General features: G+C 39.4%; 2 protein-coding genes across 3 annotated transcripts; one reads left to right on the forward strand and one right to left on the reverse strand.

Moving 5' to 3' along the window:
* Positions 1-728: 728 nt before the first annotated feature.
* LOC115752880 (biotin carboxyl carrier protein of acetyl-CoA carboxylase 2, chloroplastic-like) lies at positions 729-5245 on the forward strand. The gene is made up of 7 exons (XM_030691281.2): positions 729-1259; positions 2751-2804; positions 2901-3058; positions 3164-3491; positions 3684-3755; positions 5033-5098; positions 5178-5245. The coding sequence occupies exons 1-7, from the start codon at positions 1137-1139 to the stop codon at positions 5199-5201; spliced, it is 825 nt and encodes a 274-aa protein (XP_030547141.1). The 5' UTR covers positions 729-1136; the 3' UTR covers positions 5202-5245.
* Positions 5246-5666: 421 nt separating this feature from the next.
* LOC115752879 (sister chromatid cohesion protein SCC2) lies at positions 5667-20324 on the reverse strand. Of its 2 annotated transcripts, none has more exons than XM_030691280.2 (28): positions 19812-20324; positions 17968-18077; positions 17440-17576; positions 17274-17367; positions 16936-17192; positions 16629-16736; positions 16395-16506; positions 16149-16242; positions 15862-16048; positions 15345-15776; positions 14109-14620; positions 13814-14024; positions 13685-13735; positions 13430-13588; positions 13177-13344; positions 12279-12578; positions 12037-12189; positions 11406-11575; positions 10300-10408; positions 9025-9186; positions 8839-8943; positions 8540-8770; positions 8191-8324; positions 7823-8116; positions 7314-7743; positions 6608-6700; positions 6376-6501; positions 5667-6254 (listed from the first exon to the last, which is right to left on the reverse strand). In XM_030691280.2, the coding sequence occupies exons 1-28, from the start codon at positions 20075-20077 to the stop codon at positions 6051-6053; spliced, it is 5409 nt and encodes a 1802-aa protein (XP_030547140.1). In that variant the 5' UTR covers positions 20078-20324; the 3' UTR covers positions 5667-6050. The 2 variants fall into 2 exon arrangements, with proteins under 2 accessions (XP_030547140.1, XP_030547139.1); XM_030691279.2 differs by having other exon boundaries at positions 9025-9189.
* Between the last annotated feature and the right edge of the window lie 1498 nt (positions 20325-21822).

Genomic DNA, 21822 nt, shown 5'->3' on the forward strand with positions numbered 1-21822 from the left:
GACATTCTAATTTGTTCAAGTAATTCTTTTTTCGATAATATTTTGTGCAATATTAGTATATTCAACTTAAACCAGAATTCCAACGAGGAAACAAAAACATCAAAGCTTAGAAAACCTTACAGTCCATTTGCCAACAAAATGTGGTGGGTGTTAGATCTGATAATGACCCCCGTAGCCCTCCCGGCCCACCTAGGCCCGGTCGAGTTAACAAAGCCCAAAACATCGTCTCGCAAATCTTGACAAACAATTGTTTTCTTGTGTTGGGCCTGCTTGGGCCCAATTTGGAAGTCTCCTATGGAATTACAATAGGCCGACAACAGACCTCTATTCAACTCAGTCTCACCCGTTCATTTGGAATTGAAGAACAGCCGGTTACTTCATGAATAAACTTTAATTAAAAAATTCTAAAATTATGGTTGACATGGGCAAGTACGCTTCGCTCGATACTCAGCTGAAAGTCCAGACCAGTCTATTGATCAGTTCTAGTTAGTGGTATACTATCTCCTACTCCTAGAGGGGTTATTGTAGCATCCAATTTACATAAATAGCGTGATTTTATAGGATAATTGCGAAACCAAAGCTAACGTTTTGGCGGTCGATCAATTTAAGATATAATATTTTATGTTGGTTAATTGAGATTAAAAAGAAAGAGGCCCCAATTTATGCACTTATTCAGGCGAGATACGTTCGCTCAATGTATCTTCAATCTGTCAAAAGGACCCAATTAGCCAAAGAATGTTCCCTCCTTCGAAAGATTATGGAATTGATCAATTGGGATTTTGTTCGGCCGGTGGGGGATTGGACCCACCAACGTTGTTGCGATGGTTCAGCTGATCTTTGACGGTCCCCGTTCATCATCATCGTTGTCATCGAAATCGCGATCGCCATCGAAGCATAATTAAAATCCGCCTCCTCTCTTTCGACCCCACACACACACACGCGCGCATACACACACGAACACGAAGCTGTTCGCACTTCGCTCATTGGAATCACCGCAGAAACCTGTTCGATCTCATCGCCTCCTTCGCGGAATTGTTGTCTCTGCAGAACATCTTCTTGCCAAATTCATCAGAAAGCTCCCACATTTGCGAGTGAATACCGGCATCTCCGATAGCTCGAACCGGTATTTCGTTCCAATGGCTTCGTACACAGTCCCGTGCCTGAAATCTTCCTCGGTAGCTCGTTTGGGGACGACCCCGCAGATTCGGAGGCAAAATGTGGAGAAGATCTCGCTTCCGGCATACTCTTTCGGGTTTCAGGTGATTCAATTTGTTCCTAGAGACGTCCAACCTTAGTAATCTCGATGTTCTGTGTCCTTTCCGCTTCCAATTTTACTGGTACTACTTAGCCTCTGATACGTTTGATTTAATTTCGGTCTAGCGATGGATTTTTTGAGTTTTCTGCATGTAGTTTGGGTTTTTTTCGTAGTTTACCTTGTTACTGTCTGCGGGGGCAGCGTTCATCTCTTGTTTGCCTCATCTTGATGACTTTTGCGTCGTCAAACTTATCTGCTCTTTGTTCAAATTGTACGCCTTGCTTTAGTTGCTGTCTTAATCGTCTAAGAAACTTGTTGCCATCACAAGCTGAGCTTCATGGACTGCCGATTCTAGCTGGCATTATGTACATAGGAGCGCATTGCTATTAAAAGGCCGCAGATACGAATAGGTACAGTCAGATTGGACGAGCAGAATTCATCTGCACATTTGACTACTGTTGATCAGATGGTTAGACAGGACTTTGTGTTTTTGGATCCCACTCTTCTTTGCCAAGTTAATGTGGAATTACTTTTGCTAGTGCCTGCATTGTGTTGATTTAGCTTAATCAACTTGAAAATGTGTGCAACAGACATTTCTTGTGACAGCATTTCATTCTGGCACATATATATATATATATATATATATATATATATATATATATATATATATATATTCTTTTATGTGTGTGTGGTTTGGGGTGTTTCGGGGGGGCGGGCGCGGGGGAGAGTGTAGGATTGAAACCGAAATTGAATTTCAGAATAGTGTCAAATGGTTTTATAGATCAGGATAGAATGGAGAAGTTTCCCAAAATGCAAGGGCTTTTCAGCTAAATAAGTCGTAATTTTATTTACCCTTTCAAAGAAATTACCCTTGGAAGAGGATACCGTCGACATTTGTCTGAGTTAGATCGGTTCAATTTTTGAGTTTTTGGTTCACAAAAAGGTCATTGAGTCACGCTGTTTCTTTGTTAGATTTGGTAAACTCTGTCCCTTGTATCTGATTTTGAACTGTATCTGGTTTGGTAACTCCTGGTTAGATTTGATAGACTGTCTCTACTAGTTAGGCTTTTGTCAATTTAAAACCCAGTTGTTTAAGGTCCCCAAAATAAGTATGTCAAAGCACCAATTTGATTCCTAAAGTCCCCTTTAGAATGTAGTGACTTATACAGTGTTTTGGCCTTGAAATGCTATCGGACACCTTAAGAGAGCTAAAATAGCTCTCAAAGAGCCAAAACTGACGTCACACTGCACTTGCAAATTCTATAAGCCACTCTAGTTATTTCTGTATCCATACAATGCATCAGCTGATCATGTCATTTAGTTATTCTCTATCAAAGGACTACTTGTCAGAAGACTTTGTGCAATATGCACTTGTTGACATTCTGTTCTTAAAATGGTACTGTTATGCCATTTTTTTATCTGACGAAGATGTCGGCAAGATTATTCAGCTTCTGACCCTATGACTCATCTTCTGCACACTGTTTGAAATTTGCAGTGGCCTAACGGGAAGCGTTTAACTGCATTAAAAGTGAAGGCAAAGATGAATGAGGTGAGCTTATTTAATTTTAATTTTATATAAGATAGAAGTCTGACATTCAAAAAGAATTTAATTTTAAGTGTCCTTGCTCTACTTTCTGGAATTAAGGTAACCGCAGAGAAATCCTCCTCTGGTCTTGATGCAAAGTCCGGAGCTGCTATATCAAAAGAAAGCAATGGTTCTGTAGCAAAACTTGGCGGTGAAAAAATTGTGCCAGATGCATCTTCAATATCAGCATTTATGTCTCAAGTATCTGATCTTGTCAAGTACGTAAAAGTGAATTATTTGGGCCCAAATGCACTCGTATGTTACTTAACAATCAGGATCAAAGAGCACCTAATGTTTATTTAGCCTTGATTACTATTGATCAGGCTCGTGGATACAAAGGATATTATGGAATTGCAGCTGAAGCAAATGGATTGTGAGATCACTATAAGGAAGAAAGAAGCAATACAGCAGCCACTGGCAGCTGCTTCTGTGGTAGCACAACCCGCACCTGTTTCCCATGCCATGCTTTTACCTCCACCTTCAGCAGCTCCAATTCCTGCTCCTTCAGCCGCTTCAGCTGCTTCTGGTTCTGCAACACCCGCATTACCCGCCCCTGTAAAACAAAGCAGCTCTTCTCATCCCCCCCTCAAATGTCCCATGGCTGGAACTTTGTACCGGTCTCCTGCTCCTGGTGAACCTCCGTTTGTCAAGGTAACTCGGACTACATTTCCGGAAATATCTGGGTTTTTAGGAGCAGTAAATAGCTCATTTGGATACTTCCCCTTCTGTAATTCCAAAGCTTCCTTCAATGCTGTGCATGTGAAGTCTACTTTTGATCCAATTACGTTTAGCCAAATGAATTAGAAATGAAGAAATCTCCTGTGACATCAATTATCTTTCCAGGTAGGAGACAAAGTACAGAAAGGCCAGGTGGTTTGCATTATTGAAGCCATGAAGTTGATGAACGAAATTGAGGTATGTAGACATTTAACTTCTATCCTTTTCCCATTCAAATTGTGGAGAAGGGTTTGTGACAGAGGCTATCACTTTTAGTTGAAGGCCATTTCTCCCTCCCCAGCGCTAAAAGAAATTACTTCCAAAAAATAAGTGACCTTTTTGTTTTTGGTTCAGATTTCTTTGGTCTAGTCATTTGTGTTTCTAAACCTTGAACAATAGCGAACCCAGTGTACTTTCCTCTTCAAATCACCCTTTAAAAGAAGTAAAAAGGAAAAATCAAGTTTGCTTTTGCTCTTTTTTTTTTTTTGGGGGGTGGGGTGGGTGTTGGTACTCGTCCTATCAGTGGCCCATCATTGATGATGACCTGTCTCAATTGGCCAACTAGTGGGTTTGTTGCTCTTTCAATATTTAAGCTGATGAAACCTAACTGTCCATCCCTCAAACAACGATCACCATCATCACCAAAGGCTCTTCTAGTGTTTATATAGACCTGCACTATACCAAATCAGCCGATTCAACCTATCTGAGTGCCCCTTTGTGCGATCCAATTTTGGTATGCAACATGTTTTGGTCAAAAAATCGGCTGAAAGTTACTCGGTTGTTAGCCAAGTGAATTGATCAATCTTGTTTCCCCGGATTTGACTATGTTCAAAAGTGGAAGGGCATGAATCAAACTTCTGCCCTCGAGGGATGTCCACAGAGACTGAACCTCAAGCGATGATTTCTTTCCTGGTTATATTGGAAACTACTAATTTCCAATGATCTTGACCTCTTCTGAAGTGTAAGCCTTACGTTTTGGGAGAGTTCAACCTACAGCCATGCTCTCAACAAACTGGTCTTAGACCGTGTTGATTACATGGAATTGGTATGCATGTGTGTGTCATCTAGCTACATTATAATGTTTAACATGATCACATCCCTTTAAACGAATTGACTGCAACAGTTGAACAGTGATATGCCAGCTTTAGCATGTTTTGCGCCCGTTCAGTTTAAAAGCTCTGGCAAGATGCTTGCTCAATCCCACAGTTCCCTCTCTACGAAGATTCGACACAGTAATTAAATGTCATGATCTAGTACGCACATAGATTATGTCGTTTAGAGAGAGGGAGCATAATAAGTTGTTTTTGCTCAAAATGAATATTGCGGCATAGTAATGCAATCTCGCTGCTTGCGCTATTATTTATTTATTGTGTTCTCAAGCTCAAACGTTGGTGTTTTGACACCTGACTGTTCCAGCAACGGATTTCTATATTTGCTTGGCAGTTTCACTAATCTTTGTTCCTATGGTTTCTCAGGCTGATCAGACTGGAACAATAGCCGAAATATTGGTAGAGGACGGTAAACCAGTCAGTGTAGATATGGTAAGTTCTCTCTTTCCTGCACTCTGTGCGGCAGATATGCTCCCGGACTCGGTCCTGACAACCGTCTCACGATATGCAGCCTCTTTTTGCCATTGTACCATGACCTTGACGAGACACATGGCGCTCTTCTCATCTTGGCCGCGCAAGCCACAGTCTTCTTCAATGTGGAACCTCGGATCACGATCCCCTTCAGTAATAGCTATAAAGCGTCTTCTTGTCCTTGGTCGAGATGTAACCTTTCCAGAAATTGTTGCTTTAATTTTTTTCAGAGAGTTTTGGGCCGAACAATAAGGATGTCCTCGTAAGCACTTTCTTCTGTTACCTTTGTTTTTTCTTGTGCAATCTCGACCACCACCACCGACTCCATTCTTTTTCCCGGACGCAGTATAACGTGGTGATGCCCAGACCAAATTAATTGGCAAAATAGACAAAAGAATGTCAGTCCAACAAGTACAAATTGCAAGTACAGTAAGCTGCCACCGTCGATTGAATGATTTTCGCCCCGAGAAGAACAAAATCAGATGTCCATTCGGAACAATACATCAAGAGAGTGGACTAGCTGGAGAGCTGGAAAGCAGAAAATCGACTTTGACTATACATTGTGTTCCAATCCAACATGGAGTGAGAATTTTAGTAACTGATATAAAATGTGCTACAATACATCTCCTATTTCCCCCACAGAAACAGAAATTTACAATGACAACAAAATTGCTCGATACTACTTCTAGCGAATTTCAATTTTGTTAACATAAAGAATAATCGCCTGCACTGTAATGCCTAAAACTGGAAATCGGACAATTGAACAGAGTACCTTCAAGAGCCAGAAGAACCCCAGGCTCCTTTTGGCACTTCCATTTTCCTTTTCCAGAATTCTATCAATTTCTACTTTTGACATATCCTAATTATTTTTCCCACTAAATGTACATGTCAGCCTACCTGTTATTTACAAGTGTTACCTTAACCTGCTCCTTGTAACTCTCCTTCCGCTATTAGTTAGACGGACCCTGCCTGACCAGTTGTCGTCGTCGTCGTCGTCATCGTCATCCCCACCGCCCGCACGTCTAGAAGCTCTTCTAGAGGCAGGCCGCTTTGGTTTGATATTCGCTGTGTAAGCAGAGTAATCAATGGTGTCTTCCCTCAAAGCACCCTTAAATTCCTGCAGCATCAAAGCCATTTAGATGTCCAAAAATTAGGTCACAAGCACACTAATTGCGCCAAGGGATACATGAATAAGGCAAAGAAAGAAGGCTCGAATTCTCCAATATAATTCAAAGCACCTGATATCTTTCCATGACTTCTTGGGAAGTGGAAGGCAAGTTCGCATGTATTCCACTAATATTAAATGGAACATTCTGCTTAGCGAGAACTTCGCCGGGTTTTAGCGTCTCATTTGGAGAAAATGACTGATTTGCAAAGGAGAAAATGGCACCAAATTAAGTAATAATCCTGTTTTTATCTCAGTAGCAGCACTTCCATAAAGATCACAGTCCATCTAACTGAAAAGATTACCTGGCACCGAGCATCATTGAGGCCATAAATAATTTTTAGATGCCTCTTTAGTTTCAACAGAAGCTGCAATGCTGTAGCAGCTAGACAGTCAACCTGCACACCACAGAGATAGTAGGCCTCAAAAGGATGTCCATATGTAACCAACTATTACAATGAATCTGAGAAAAGGCGACAAGTGGGTGCTACCAGAAGCATTGTAGGTGTAGGTAGATTGATATACTTGAAAGATGGGAAAGTAATTGCTTTATTTCATTTAATTAGAGATCAGTAGTTCTTTTAGGAGTCATTGGTGGCACTGGCAAGGCTGCCCAAGCCTGTCCATAATCCAAAATGTGCATTGAGATACTAGGGACCAGGCTAGGCCGGCCGGATCCGGGACAAAGATGGGCAAGCTGGGCCTTTTACTGCAAGGCCATTGCCAAGCCGACCATTTGTCCTTTGAGCCTCTTAGACCTGAGCTGCCCTGTGAACTGCACAGCCTGTTGATTGGGTTTAGTGGTCATCAAGATCGCCTTTTAAGGTAAGGCCATTGCTCAAGGCCGACATTTACCTTCGGTCCTCTCAGACCTGGACCAGCCCTACAGGCTGCCCACCCATTCATCAGGTCTAGTGGTCATCAGGATCATAGAGGAGAAGGTACTTGCCTACTTATTTGCTCTTCCAGGCTACAAGAACAGAAAGCCATGAGTAGAATTTTCACAATTACCTGGATTTTCTGCATATCATCCTCAGAGATGCTAGAAAAATCACAGGCCCCACTAAAATGGGGCATCGCCTCATGAAAATTGGAATTGTGTGAATTGAGCTGATTTGCTATCTGCGGTGGGATACTGCCATTCAAGTCAACTGATGTTGTATGATTGAAAAAAGGCTGATAAGCCAACTCTTGGTATGTGCCATTCAAATCCAGTGATCGTACATTACTGAAGACATGTTGAGAAGCTGGCCCTTGACTAATCCCACTCCCATGTACCCCATCGTGGCTGTCTCTTGGTAATGATCTTGAACAAAACGCCTTTAAATTTGCCTCAATGGCCCCGGTCCGAACTTGTATTACTCGATTTATCGTGTAAATCAAATAGAGCGGCTCATCGGGTGTCGTAAACGGCAATGAAGCAAGAATCTCTGTGCAGTGCCTGTGGAATCAAATCAACATTCATGTTATATACTCCTTGCCACAAACAAACTCAGTGCAAACATTAGTAATGAACTCACATCAGAAAAGGAATGACTGTATCATTCCATATTGGATTATCAAATTTGCGCACAATTGAGGACATAAACTTGTTCCTGGAAACCCGATTTCCGCGAATTAGTTTGTAGATCCTTGAAACTCCAAGCCTTGCTTGAGCAAATGAGATACCATCAGATTTCCCTTTCATGCTTCCAGGACCCTTGTGAGGGACATTCTCACCCCCACCGCTAGATGAACCATCACTAATAATTTGTATAAAAATAAAGGACATTTGCAGCCCATCCCCTAAACGACTTTCGAAAAAAGCAGGATACCTGAAAAGAAGTACATATTAGTCAAAAGGCCTACATTTGGAACCATCAAAATCATTCTCATTGTCACCACTTACTTCTCATTCATGTTCATCAGCAAATGATGAGCCAACTTGGCATTTACCTCCTGTGGATCAGTTTCAAGTGCTATAAGGTATGGAACACATGTAATGGGATGCACAAGACCTTGACGCAAAACTACTTCCACAATCTGCATTAAACAGTGACGAGGCTCAAAATTCAAGTGAGCAGAAATGGCTGCGAAAAACAGAAAACTTACATAAGGTAAATCATGCTTACAATAATGGCAAAGAAAGAAATCAAGCTTATAATGAGCATCACCAGATGTTCTCTCACTCATATCATTTCTAAACAAAGTCAACTTGAAAGCATTTCTGCAGTGAAGTGCTGATTCCAAGTTCTCACCTTGAGGGCAGTCTGACGAACTTGTTCATTTTGGTCTAAACATCTCTCCAGTATCCTATCCCAGTAGAGTTGAACTATACCCCCACACATGTTAGTATCTCCTGCACCAGCAGCAACAGGAACGCTCTGACTGCTTTCATTGGTGTAATTTGCCTCATTAGTTGTAACCTCTGTTCCCATTTGAGCTTCAGCATCAAGAAGAAACTCATACACATTTTGGAGAGCTTGCATCTGGTTGGAAGGACAATTTAGTACTATATACCATGAGAGAGGAGAGGTGGTAAACCAGCACAGCATACCTTAATACGAGCATCAGAATCAGAAGACAATGTGGCTTCAATTATTTTGCCAACATCCTTGTCCAACATAAATTCAGGCCTCGCAATTAAAACAAATCCCAGAGCCTACAAGAATTGTCTTATTATGAGTAACCCTTTCAAAGCTAATTCAAAAATTCAATAATTATGAACTAGGAATGTAATTACCTGCAGAGATCTAATTTTTAAAACAAAATCCTCCATAAGCAGATACCGTTTGAACAAGCTGAGACTGCTTCCAACATCAATATTCCTGTTACTTGAACAACCCAGCAAAGAATTGCCATAGCGGATGAGCAATCCAAGACAAAAAAGAGAACGACCCATTTGCTGCCGTTTGAAAGACAAAAAACAATTAGTAGAAGCTCATCAAAGGAAGTAGAGAACACATACGACACGAATGTTAACCAATGCCAAATGAAATCATCCTGTAAGTGTTTAAATTGAGTTGAAGAACTACGCTCATGAAACTCAATAAATGATCTGAACAACTTTGCAGAGAACTATGAAAAAATTTACTACGAATTAAGTCAGGCTATGTTAAGAAAAAATTCATTGATCTTCTCACAAACAAGACATTCCTTTGTAGATTCCTTCCCGAATATTGCATTCGCCATAGATGCTTCCACCAAAAATGGGGTCGACGAAGAAAGTCCACAGATCAATTATTTTGTGACTTCAAGTAGGAAACTTAGATAGCTCGCCTGATAACTAGTTGGCTGACAAACCAGTTTAAGGCATTTACAGGTACTGTTCCTAAGCTGGTTAAAATATGCAACCTTAATTGAACCCTTAGTTCTGACCTAAGATCCTCATTTGACACACTAATGTGAATAAACTCAACTTCCCAGGTCCACATCAGCCAATTGGGCAAAAGACAAAGCAATTGAAAAAACACCTGGGATCTAAGTCCTGCACCATTCTCATAAAAGCTTATTCAGAAATAAAATGCTAATTAGAAGCCAGAAAGCTTTTGATATTAGTGGAGCATTAGTATTCAAAGTTCAAACTATCACTAAAAATCCATGATATCTCAACTCCAAGCTCGATTTCTGGAGTTCTATGGAAAAAGCAGGACACCTGTGAATTTGCCAGTGCTAGAAAATTGAGAAAAAAATAGTGTCCCAGCAGAAAAGAAACATAAAATAAAAGAGGAAACAAAGGAGTAGAATCCCCTAACAATGTGGGAACAAGAAATGAGAAATAAACTCATTGAACTTTTAATCAAGTTCCACCTCGCCAAGTAAATGGCAGCAGAGTAGAGCGAAGAAAACAGATCTTAGTTTACAAAATGATGCGACAAACGCTAAGTGGGTATTCAAACAAGTGGACTATGTTCAACCGCCAATCAAGAGCTTCACACATTGCTTCGTGAACAAATATGGCATATCACTTTTGCTGTGCAACAAATTTAAGTCAGTTTTCTTGATTCAAGCTACTGACCTGCTTGTTCTCTAAGCACTGTGAGTCTAAGTGTTTAAAGAACACCTGTATAAGATACTCAACAACACTAGAACCTTTTCCAGCTACTTTACTCACAGAGCAAAGGCACCTGCAACCATTAAACACATTTAAGAAGAATAAAATAGTAGCCAAACTACAAAACTTAAATCTAAGTGCACACATAATCAATCATATGCAACAGTCAGCATGTTAAAGAAAGGCCCATATATTATGAACCAAACACACCCTCCTACCCATTCCCAAGGAAAGGAAAGAATATGAGAGAGAGAGAGAGAGAAATCCACCACCCACCACAAAGGGATGTTTGGATTAGTATTGCTTCCCACCTAGAATAACTTGTGAAGATCGCTGTCTAAGAACAATTCAAGCTGCCATATAGAAAAGTTTTAAGAATCTTCTAATCTCCAAACTTGACTTATCACTTCACCGAATAAAGAACTTTTTGTTTTTCTGTTGGGTGGGTTTTTCCTTTTCTTTCATTTGTGGCCGGTTTTGTATGTGTGTGTTTTTTGTGGGGCGGTTGTTTGTGTGGTTTGGATGGTTGGGGTCTGCTTGATGGCATGTTGATGAGAATATGCTCACAAACTTGCACAGCATCTGAAGACAACATGAATCTCACCATCTACAACTATCAAAAATATATTCGTAAAGGAAAACCAGATTGAACAGCCCAAAATGAACTGCAAAATCCAGCTCCTTGTAGTTAACATGGATTTGGATTTCCATATCACACCAGTAAACTGACTCATAACTACTGTTGAAAAATTATAGATATCCAGTTAATATAGGAATTGACTGCATCGTAAAGCATGATGCCTAAAGACACTATCTAAAGAGGCAAAATCCAATCAAAGAAAGAAACATGAACAACAAGAAACTAAACTCATCGAAAACTGGTTTCCCGATTCAGTTCAAGTTGGACAATTTGGGGCTTGGTCCAATTCAGGCCATAAAAGAACAACATTGATTCAGTTCATTCCAAATTATGTGCAAAGCCAAACAACTTGGTCATTTATATCCTTAACAACAACTGTTTGTGGTAGTAGAAAGCAAATTACCCAAATGGGCAGGAGTTTGAAACTTACTTGATGCACGCATGGACAACGGTTAAAAAAGAATGCCGTACAATCATATGCTTCAAATCTTGCTCTAGTTCTTCAATAACACTTTGAGGCAATTTCCGAAGCAAAGGCAGAACAGCATCAATAATGAAGATGATACTTTCCAGCAATTGTGCCACCACTCTATTGTCACCCTAAAAGGTAAACAGAACCAATCACATGTCAGTAGTGCTTCTTTTGGTTCTCTTCTTCAAGAACTCAGTTTGTACAGAGATTAAAAGGAAAAGAAGCATTAAGCACAAAGACAAGCAGAGAGATGTTTTGGTCTGACTCTGAATGTAAAGTTGGAATCAATATTAGTAAGTCAAACGGACACATAATTTCAAACCAACCGGTAGTCTCTATTAGAATACTATGCAGTTCACCAATAAAAAGGTTTTACATAGTGCATTTATCAGCAAAGGAGCCAAGTATCTTCTGGCTACTGACGATTTATTGATTTCAGTGCAATGTTTCACAGTTTCAGTTTCAGCACCATGTTCTTAGAATAGACCTAATTGAGCATTCTGACTCTGATTGTAGCAACCTACACGTTCTCATGCTACGAGAAGACAAGAAATGTGAAGTAAAATGACCATAAACTTGTCTGTATAACCTGACTCTTGAGATACGGGTGCAAAGTCACCACAAATTGGGAAGGATCGGATGCTGGAGCAAGGAGTGTCGGATCCACAACGCAGAATGCATGCAGAACCATCACGTAAGGAAGTGACCGAACCTCTGCTTCCTCAGTGCTTGATTCCTCCACCTGAAAAAGGTAATATTCCGAACACAGCTTCAGATCCAATAAAAATACAGCAACTGAACACAAAAAGATACACAAGAAGGAAGAGATACCTGCAAAATCTTTTCCAGCAAGCTTTTGCACATTAACTCACAGCGCTTTCGAACTGATGCTAGTAAAACAGGGTTGATTCCGGCAGCTTTTGATGATTGTGGAAGAAAATCAAGTGCTAGATTGCGCTTAATAACAGTGACAAGAAGTTGGAAATTTGGCATCCTCCTTAACATTTGGACTATTTGCTCAGTCTTTTTAGCAACCTCTGATGGAACAGAACTACCGTCACTGTAAATATGAGTCTGGGAACTGGGTGGTTCCTCAAACCAAAATTCAAAAAAAGTCTTGCAGACAAGATCCTGTCAACAAGAGAAGCACAACAACAAAATATCATGTAGTGTACTTTCAACAAGATCTTCGGGAGTAAGGATCAACTGAATTATGACCAGTGTGCAAACTATGTCCTTTGTGAACTGCCATCATGTAACTATATAATTAGTATAATCAATAAGAAAATGCCAGAAGACTCGTTACTGATGAATATGACTAATCCTAAGACAAAGGGTCGAGAAACTCAACAGCCCGGAATAGGGTTATATACATTCTCATTATTGAGAAGGGGTTTTAAAAAACAAAAAATTGAAGAAGCATGTCACTCGATCATTATCAAGTGAAGACTAGATTGGAAAAGACAAGAATCATCTATAAAAGAATAGTTTACGAAGAAAACATCATTTAAACAAAACATAAGAGGAAGCTACCTCTCAGCAATACGGTCATCTCAGATACCACATAAGAAAGTATGAACAATCCAAATTTTCACTTAAAGTTCATAACAGAAACTGATGTTTTCACATTTGAGTATAAAATTCTTTGAATTAAGAGAGGAGCAAGGAAATTACGTTCAGACCAGTAGCTCAAATAAGCAAGCTAAACTAAGCATAAATTTCTTATTACCTGAATACTAGACTCATCATCACTAACGCGAGCAATGATCTCAATGCAAGCGCTAGTGAATTCAGAGAAATTAGCATTTGAAGTGCACATGTCCCGGATGATTTTAATAGCTCGTTTTCTGACACTAACTCCAGTGTCTTTAATTCTCTCTGCAACCTTCTCAAAGTACTGAAAAGTAAAATGTAATGAGAGACAGATACAACTTCCAGAAGTGTCTTCACAAAAGAATTGCATGGATAGTACGATGATTAACCTGTGATCCAACATCAGGATGTGAAGCGATATGCCTACCGACAAGTTCCAATGCTGCTTCTCTCACAGATATAGCAGAATCACAAAACCTCCCTTCAACAGCAAGCTGCACAGGTTTGTCACGCAGTACCTCTGGGTCGGTCTCCACAATTATACTAACCTGTTCTTGTCAAAAAAAAAAAAAAAAATCACATACAACATGCTATCAAAAACTATGTACCCATAGGTCAGTTTGCAAAATCGACTTTTGACTTACCGCTTTTAGAGCCTTGGCCCTTATAATGGGAGAGTTTTCCCTTAGACTTGCCTGAAATCAATCACATTGTGAAAAATCAGACTCATTTGACAAGCTCGCTAAACCTGAAGAGGAGACAAGATTACTGACCAAAAGCATGTGAAGGATCTTATCGAACCCTCTGGAAAAGGAATTTTTTTGTCCCATAGCTAAGGTGATTTTCTTGATAAAATCTCTTGTCAAAGTAGACGAAACGGTGCCAGTATCACGCACTACAGTCTTTGACTTCAGTCTAGCAAGATAGTAAAAGAAATTTTCTTGAAATTTTGGATCATCCTTGTACCATAGGCATAAATAGAACCTGCATGCAAGTATTTCTTACGTCAAGATAAAAAAATCAAATGATTGAAAAAAGAAAAGACAAGAATTAAAGATGGACACCCACCAACGAACAAAGACATGCACATCGTCAGTGGAACTCGAATCCTGGAGGAAATTAAGAAGAAGCTGCTGAACAACTTCAATATTCGTAGATTCTGGATTTTTATCAACACGATTTCTTTTGGTGTCCTTGCAATGGGATTTGCAAAAAGATTGCAATACAAGAAGTTGCTTTCTGCAGATGCAAAACTGACAGCTCCAGCTATGATCAGGAACTTCATGCTCTCTTGCACCCATGCATTCAGCATGGAACAATCTTCGACAGCTTTGACAGGTAAATAATGATCTCTCTACCCTCCCATCACCACAGACAAAGCAAGCATCCTTCGGATAACTTTGCTCAACATTATCGCCATCAACTAATTCTCGTAGCAACAAAAACTTGTCCCTCCGGTAAATAACAGCATCATGCTTTAATCGGGCAGCAATCGTCCCAAGAAGGTCAATGGCCATGGATCGCGCAGCTATATCTTTGGATTTCAGCCCAGCGTTCTGTAGCAGTAGGACACAAAAAACCTGCAAGTAGATCACTGCTTGAGAAGAGAAGACAAGTACTTTCAATAACAAAAGAAATAACAATTATTCAAAGTCAAGGCTGAGTTGTGACGCACATGTGGAAGATCGTACTAAAAACTAACAGAAACGAATAGTAGTTGTGCTTTGACAACAGCTCTCTTAAACAAATCATTATCCAATAGCTTAATAATTAGAAAATGGGTGGTTCACAATGTATGTTCAGCATATTTCTCAACAAACTCTTCAAAGAATTTAAGACTCTTTGTGAACAAAGAAAACGTATTGCTAAATTATTGGCTTGTTTGCTATGTTTCTCCTTTTCCTTTTCCTTGATAAGCAAAGAGAAATTAACCAAGAGTACCAAAGGCATGCCAACCCATTTATACAATAGACCTCAAAGCCAAAAGAGAGCTCATTTACAAGACAACACAATATGTATCTTTTCATTAATTTAGAATTCGGACATTCTACTAGAGAGTCAATTGCTCAATCACGTAATTAGTTTTTCAGCAGCATTTGATCGCAGTTGTCTCTATATCCTCATCCTGCAGGTGAATAAAACATGAGGAAAAGCTTTGCAGCTTCCATTTTTTACAAGGTTCTGAGAGGATCTTCTGACATTCATAAATCTCCAAAATGAAATAGCTAAGCAACAAATTCTTTTAAGATGCAGATTGTCCCTATTTTATAAACCAAGAAGACTGAGTATTCATATACACTTTACCTCCAGAATAGGAGCTGAAGCAGGATATTCAGGTAAGTTCAATGTGGTCAGCAGATCCATGACAAGATTTTCCATCATTACTTTTATCTCAGATGCATCCTGAGTCTTTACACTAGTGAATCGCTGCAGAACACGGGACCAGAAAAGACAACACGCCTCTGTGATTGCTTCATGACACTTTGCGAGATAAGTACCATCATGTGAAACTTCCATGATGGAAGTAATGTCAGATGCCTGCCTTAAAACTTCAGGAATGTTAGCACTACAGTGAACTAACTGTATCAGCAGGGCAGTAATCATCTGAATTTGCCTCTGATCTTCATCAGGCAGGTGATAGGCTCGTGTTGCACGCTTAGAGAAAGGCAACTTCCAAAGCAAAAGAAGCATTTCGTCGATGACATAAGTGCGATGGTGTGCATACCAATAGAATATCTGCTCCAACCATGAGTATGCTTAGAAGAAGTAAAGGAACACTTTTGACAAAATACACATGTAACTTTGAGACAAAAAGACATACCCCACTAATTAAAGCAATGGCCTTCAGTTGGAGAAGCTGGATATTATCCACCAAAAATGTTGTAAAGTTTGTTTTCACCAACTGTAGAATGCAACTGTCCGAAAGCTTCTCTATTAAAAGTAGATCCTTAAGTAAACCAAGAATAGTACACAGCTTCTGAAGTACCGTACTAGCAGCAGCTGAGACCCTAGAGGACAACAAACAAAACAAAACAAAAATGACTCAGAATATCTCAATTGAAATATGTGAAAAGAATATTCCCAAATTAATGGTATAAAAGAACAGACTTGTTCACTGCTGATTTCTTTGCTTTTACACTCTTTACAACACGGCGTTTCTTGCTGGGACCAATATCTACATCTGCTTCATCATCTTCATCAACTGGAATTTACAACCAAGTAAAGCATTTTATCAGATAACACGAGTCATCAAGCCCAAATGTCAAAGAAATAGTTCCAGAGTCCCACGGCATTCATGGTAAAGTACGTCTATACTTGAAAGATACGCCACAAATCATTCACGAAAAGCCTAACCTTCAGGAGCCCCTTGTTCAACAGGTTTATGCAAAGCGCGGTAGGATGGATCATAGATACACATTATGTCCATTATTTGACGTCGAGAGAAATCAAGAATCCTCTCAATGATCTACCACAAATAACACACAATCAGTTTCCATGAACTACTGAAGACTGGAGATGGATAAAGGACACTAGGTATAAAGGGAGAACAGTGAAAGGCTAAGAAACTACTTTCTTAGGCAAAACTACCTCTTCACTATAAAGATGCTTTGGCATCTGATTATGAGCCATTACTGCGAGAGCTGCATGTATGGATTCCAAAGCACAGAGGAGAGAGGAAATTGCATCTGGATCTGACTGGAAACACAGGATACTGTTAATAACCGTAAATTTATACAATCACTATAATTGTTTATGTATTTTAGTTAAAATATAAGAATGGAGCTTATCCCGACCAAACAGAAGTTGTACATATTCGAATCAGTTCATATACTCAAATTGCTGGAAGCATAATGAATTTTTGTCATCAACACCAAAGATTGCATAGAAAACATACATGATCACACTGATCAATGGACAGGCCTTCTGCTCGATGGATCTGATGATCTAGAACCCTTAGTAGTTTAACAAGAGTATCTACAGGAACTAAATGTAGCAGCTTCTTCGCACGAACTGACATTATCTCATTAACAAGTATCCTAAGATCGGCAATAGGCAATGAGATCCACTCTGCTTCATCTCTATCATCTCCAGAAATCTCAGCTTTGCTACAGATGTCCTCCAGCATGTCAGAAAACCTTCCAACCATATCATCTAGGAAGAGACCAAATGAATTAGTTGCTTTGTAATAGAATGAATGTCAATAGTTAGATAATTAAATATCAAAAGTCAGACCTTGGGATTCAACAGGACTAAGTCCAACATCTCTAGGGATTTCATCCCGTACTTTTTTCTTAACCTTTGGTTTTCGAGAAGATGTAGAGACTTCCTGCAAAATCAAAAACATGAATTCGCGAACAAAAAGTCTGTCATGGACAGTTAAAGCAGCATGAACACTTACATTAGCAAGAACGTTATCAAGCTGATTATTTCGATATGGAGGCAATTCTTTTTGTCCTTGACTTGCAAGAGTAACCTTAAGTTGAAGAGGCTTCTCGACATGTACTGTACTTTGAAATATATGCTCTTTGGTATGACCTGAGAAACTTGAACAATGCAATCAACATTAAGAGCAGAAAAGGTACATAAATTTAGAAAGATAGTCATAACCGCTTCCTATAACACTGATTAAAGCTAACAAGAAACATATAATCCAAATACTTTGTCATAATGCATAACCGGTTGGAGATTAAAAAAGGAAAAGAATTGAAAAGCTTGCAACCCGATTGAGTCTTGCAAGTAACAGTTTTGGTGACATAAATTGATTCTTCTAATCATGAGCTTTGCATAAAATAAGAAGACTACAAAGAGAATGGCCAAACAAGAAAACAAAGCTTCTAGGCATACGTGCCACTAAAATAGTAGATGTCAGCTAAAATTAACAGAAATCTCGCATTGGCAAGAACAGCAACAGAATATACTGCATTACCTGGAGAAAAGCACTCAAAGGCTTCGGAATTTCGATAAAGAACTTCTTCATAAAGTTCTAACGGTTCCACATATCTATGCGGTATCACCGTGAAATCCTCCCTAAGCTTTCTGGAATAAGGTAAAAAGATAAGCCAATATCAAGATGAATAGAATAAATATTCCAATAAGAAAAGGAAATCCAAGGCCATAAACACACAAACAGGAGATACATCAAAAACTGAGGTAGAGTTTTAACAGCAGCAAGCTAAATTTCACTAAGGCACTTCCATCTATGATATGGGGACAAGTGATCCACATCCATAAATAGACTAACAGTCAAACAAATGCCCATAAAAGGCCCTAAAGCAAAAAGTCAAGTTGTATGAATTGACCAAACTATCTCACATGATGTATCACAGTATCACATCACAAATTGCGGCAAATTTTAGCATCTTATCTAAAGATTCGCTTGCAAACCTTCTCGACACTTGTTGAGCATCCTTAAATGAAGCTTCCTCAAAAACACACTGCTTTACATAAATATATTCAGAAAGCTCATAGAGCTGGCAGGTGCATTGCCAAGAACTATAAAATAATGCCTCATCCATTCCGTTCAAACTCAATATATTTGGTTGAGGGCCATGTGAGAGTAATTATTTACCTAGAAACTTACTTTTCTTAGCTAGGTGGATAAAATGAGAGGGAAATGGGTGGAAAATGAAAGTAAGTATTTCGTTGGGCCCACCGTCAATTTCTCTCCATTTCTCTCCAAAAGTGGAAGGAGATGGAGGAAATTGCTTCAACATAGTTTTTCCTTTCCAATTTTTCTTTCACTCCTATTTTGAAATAGAATAGGACAAAGGACCTTTTCACCAATCACAAACTCCATTTCCTTCGACACCATCTCCTCATTGTGCATCCAAACAAGAAAAGGGAAATTAAAATCTCCTTTCTCTTCCTTTCTTTCCTTATGTCCTTGGTTTAGATAATGATTTAGATATAATAGCTTATGAAAAGAAGTTATGTTTTAGACTAGTGTTCTTTGATGTGAAAACAATTAAGCCTCCTAAGCATGAAAAGCATGATAAGAACGAGCTAATCACAGGGCTCGTATTGCAGATACTAAAGAAATTTGCTATTGCTGATTCGACCAGGATAGAGATCCTGGGAAAAGCTACAGCTGTATAACATATCCCCAAAAACACTAGCACGACCTAAAATAACAGGTATTGCCATGCTTCCAACAGCACCATCCTCAAAATGTCATCATCCTCTAGACTAATCTGAACATTAACTTAGTCACCAGACAACCATTCCTAATCAGACACAAACAAAATCCACATTGCCGAGGTGCATAACAAGGTAACAGAAGACAATGACGAAACTAGAGAGAAGATACTAAAAGCTGCAGAGTTATCACCATCTGTGCACGGCTCAACAAATTAGAGTTTAGATTCACAAATTATAGCATTCGTCTGTTACATTGCAAAGGCCAGTAAATCAATTATCTCCAAATGTAAGGGGAAAAGTCTACAAAACAACAAATTTCCAACATTCGCTCGGCTGATATAACTGCAAAAGTCCAACGTTATGCAGTCATTAATTACCATGCCTGTCCATTCAACCACACTCGCAGAAGAAAAATAGAAGGCAAAAGCAGAATACGATCATTCAAAAAAAAAAAAAAAAAAAGGAAGAGCTATGGCAAGTGCTGAAGCTGAAAAATAAGTAGAAGCTGAGTAGCCAGGTAATTTCAATTTCCTCAACAAGAAGAGAGACGGATAAAAAAAAAACTATGGAACGCTACTTCAGCTCAAAAGACAGTCGATAAAAGCCCGAGCAAAAGGAAAGGCAAGCACTCACAAGTAGGAGACATCGGTGTCCCGAAGCAGATCAGCGATTTTACTCGACTGAGAGAGAATGTCAGGGCGATTCAAAATCCTCCGAGGAAACGAACCGGCGGTGCTATGCTGGTCGAACAGCCTCAGCTCCTGATCGGACGCGCCGAAGAACACGGGAAGCGAAGGCAACGGCAAGCACGAGGCCACATCGGAGTGCACAGTGTTCGATAGCCCTATGCCTCGGTAGCTCCAACCCGGACCCGAACTCGAACCGACCGGATTGCTCATCGACGGCTCGACAAATCTGCGATTCCGCGACTGCCGCAGCTCAAGAAGAATGGCCAATGCGTTTCGACTGGGGGTTCGAACGCAATTCAAAGGAGATCCGAGAGCGATTTCGAGTTGGATTTTGGCTCTGTATATGTGGGAGTTGCAGAGAGCGGTTTGGAGCCCTAGAAACGAGAGGAAAATTGGATGATGTAAATGGCGGGGAAAATGATTTAAGGGCAAAATGGTTGTCCGCAATGTTCGTTTTCTTTTCTTTTCCCCTTCTTTCCGAGAAATAGAAATGGGAAAAAAGTTGGAAGACGACGACTTTCTCTTCAAGCGTGGATAAAAGAGTGTATTGAAGTTACGTATTTGCCCTTCATTACATTAGGCAACGAAGTGCTTTTGGCTTTTGTGATTGGCGGAGTGCTCGTCAGCTTTGTTTTCTCGGGGGCAAATACGTCATTATATCTGTCTAAATTCCTTTTATTAAGTTTGACTGGGAGTTTGAGTAAAGGTTTGGCCGGTTGATTCTAGTCGGAAAAAGAGAGACGGTTGATTTAAAACAAATTTCCAAAAAGAGCATGTTTTCAAATTCATCGTAAAAAAAAACTAAAAAAAAAACTATACAATTCGAATAAAATAAAGAAATTTTACTTTTGCCGAAGCCCGACTCTAATAGAAAATCAAAATAGTCGAGCTCGACTTAACTCAATTCAATTACAACATATTATAAATGAACTTGGGCTCGAACTTATCAAGAGATTTGACCCAAAAAAAAAAAAGCTTATCAAGATTAGTTATTTTCATGCAATTACACATGAGCTGGGGTGTGTCATTTTAAGAAATTATGTGCCCATTTTCATAGCTGTTAAATATTTTTAAGCAAAAATGAAAAATAAGATTCGATTGGACTTTCGAGGTTGTAGAGCTTAGCATCGGCAAGCTTGAATTCGATTTAACCGACGAAATTGAGTTCCAACCTCGCTCGAAATCAAGCAAGGCGATGTTGAATAATCATTGAATTGAGTCAGGAATAATTCAATTAAGTCTCTTCCCTAATCATGGTGATTTTTTTCTGCTTTTCCCATAGAGGTGTTCATTCTATGACGGCGCCTTTAAGAGAGGCTCTCCCTCTCATACGTCCATCGTTGCACCGGCGGTGGTGCTTAAGCGAAAGTATCTCATCTCATTCATGATACCTCGTTTTATTAGCAAGCGAGAAACAAATTAGAGCTTAAGTTTTTTTTTTTTTTTAATGTGCAATGCTAGAGATATTTTGATTAATCCAGTAAATTGTTGGGAAACTCCTCGTGTGCATTTGAGCATACAGATGAAATGTCCTCTGCATATACAGACTTATATGTAAATGATGTTAACAATTAAGGATTAGAATTCGAAGGGCCTTTCGATTTTGTAGAACAAGCGAGGCTTTGCGGCATTGTCAAGATGTTTGGATTGACGGAGTAGAAGGAGAATAACTTGGAGACATGAGAACGTAAATATGCTTGGAAACTTAATTGCAAACAGGTGAACATATTGGTATTTCGAAAATCGTTAAGTATGGAAGATTAACTTTGAAGAGGAAGTTCATTGCAGATGGAGTGGAGGATCATCCATGGATTTAGAGAGGAAGAATCTTAACTCTTTATCAAATCGATCAAGATTCAAATTCGTGTCTTGGAGCTAATACCAGAACTTGATATCCATGAAGAAACGTTCCGGAGAAGGGAAAATTGTAGAAATAAAAAAAAATCTAAACTTAT

The sequence above is a fragment of the Rhodamnia argentea genome, chromosome 8 (assembly GCF_020921035.1).
Source record: "Rhodamnia argentea isolate NSW1041297 chromosome 8, ASM2092103v1, whole genome shotgun sequence".
NCBI lineage: Eukaryota > Viridiplantae > Streptophyta > Magnoliopsida > Myrtales > Myrtaceae > Rhodamnia > Rhodamnia argentea.

Excerpts from the sequence above, each read along its gene's own strand:
- LOC115752880 (XM_030691281.2), top strand. The coding sequence starts at position 1,137 with ATGGCTTCGTACACAGTCCCGTGCCTGAAATCTTCCTCGGTAGCTCGT. Across the intron at positions 3,492-3,683 it reads GTGAACCTCCGTTTGTCAAG|GTAGGAGACAAAGTACAGAA; the intron begins GTAACTCGGACT and ends TTATCTTTCCAG. Across the intron at positions 3,756-5,032 it reads AGTTGATGAACGAAATTGAG|GCTGATCAGACTGGAACAAT; the intron begins GTATGTAGACAT and ends ATGGTTTCTCAG.
- LOC115752879 (XM_030691279.2), bottom strand. The coding sequence starts at position 20,077 with ATGAGCAATCCGGTCGGTTCGAGTTCGGGTCCGGGTTGGAGCTACCGA. Across the intron at positions 16,507-16,628 it reads AGCATCTTTATAGTGAAGAG|ATCATTGAGAGGATTCTTGA; the intron begins GTAGTTTTGCCT and ends TATTTGTGGTAG. Across the intron at positions 14,621-15,344 it reads CTTCAGCTCCTATTCTGGAG|GTTTTTTGTGTCCTACTGCT; the intron begins GTAAAGTGTATA and ends ATCTACTTGCAG.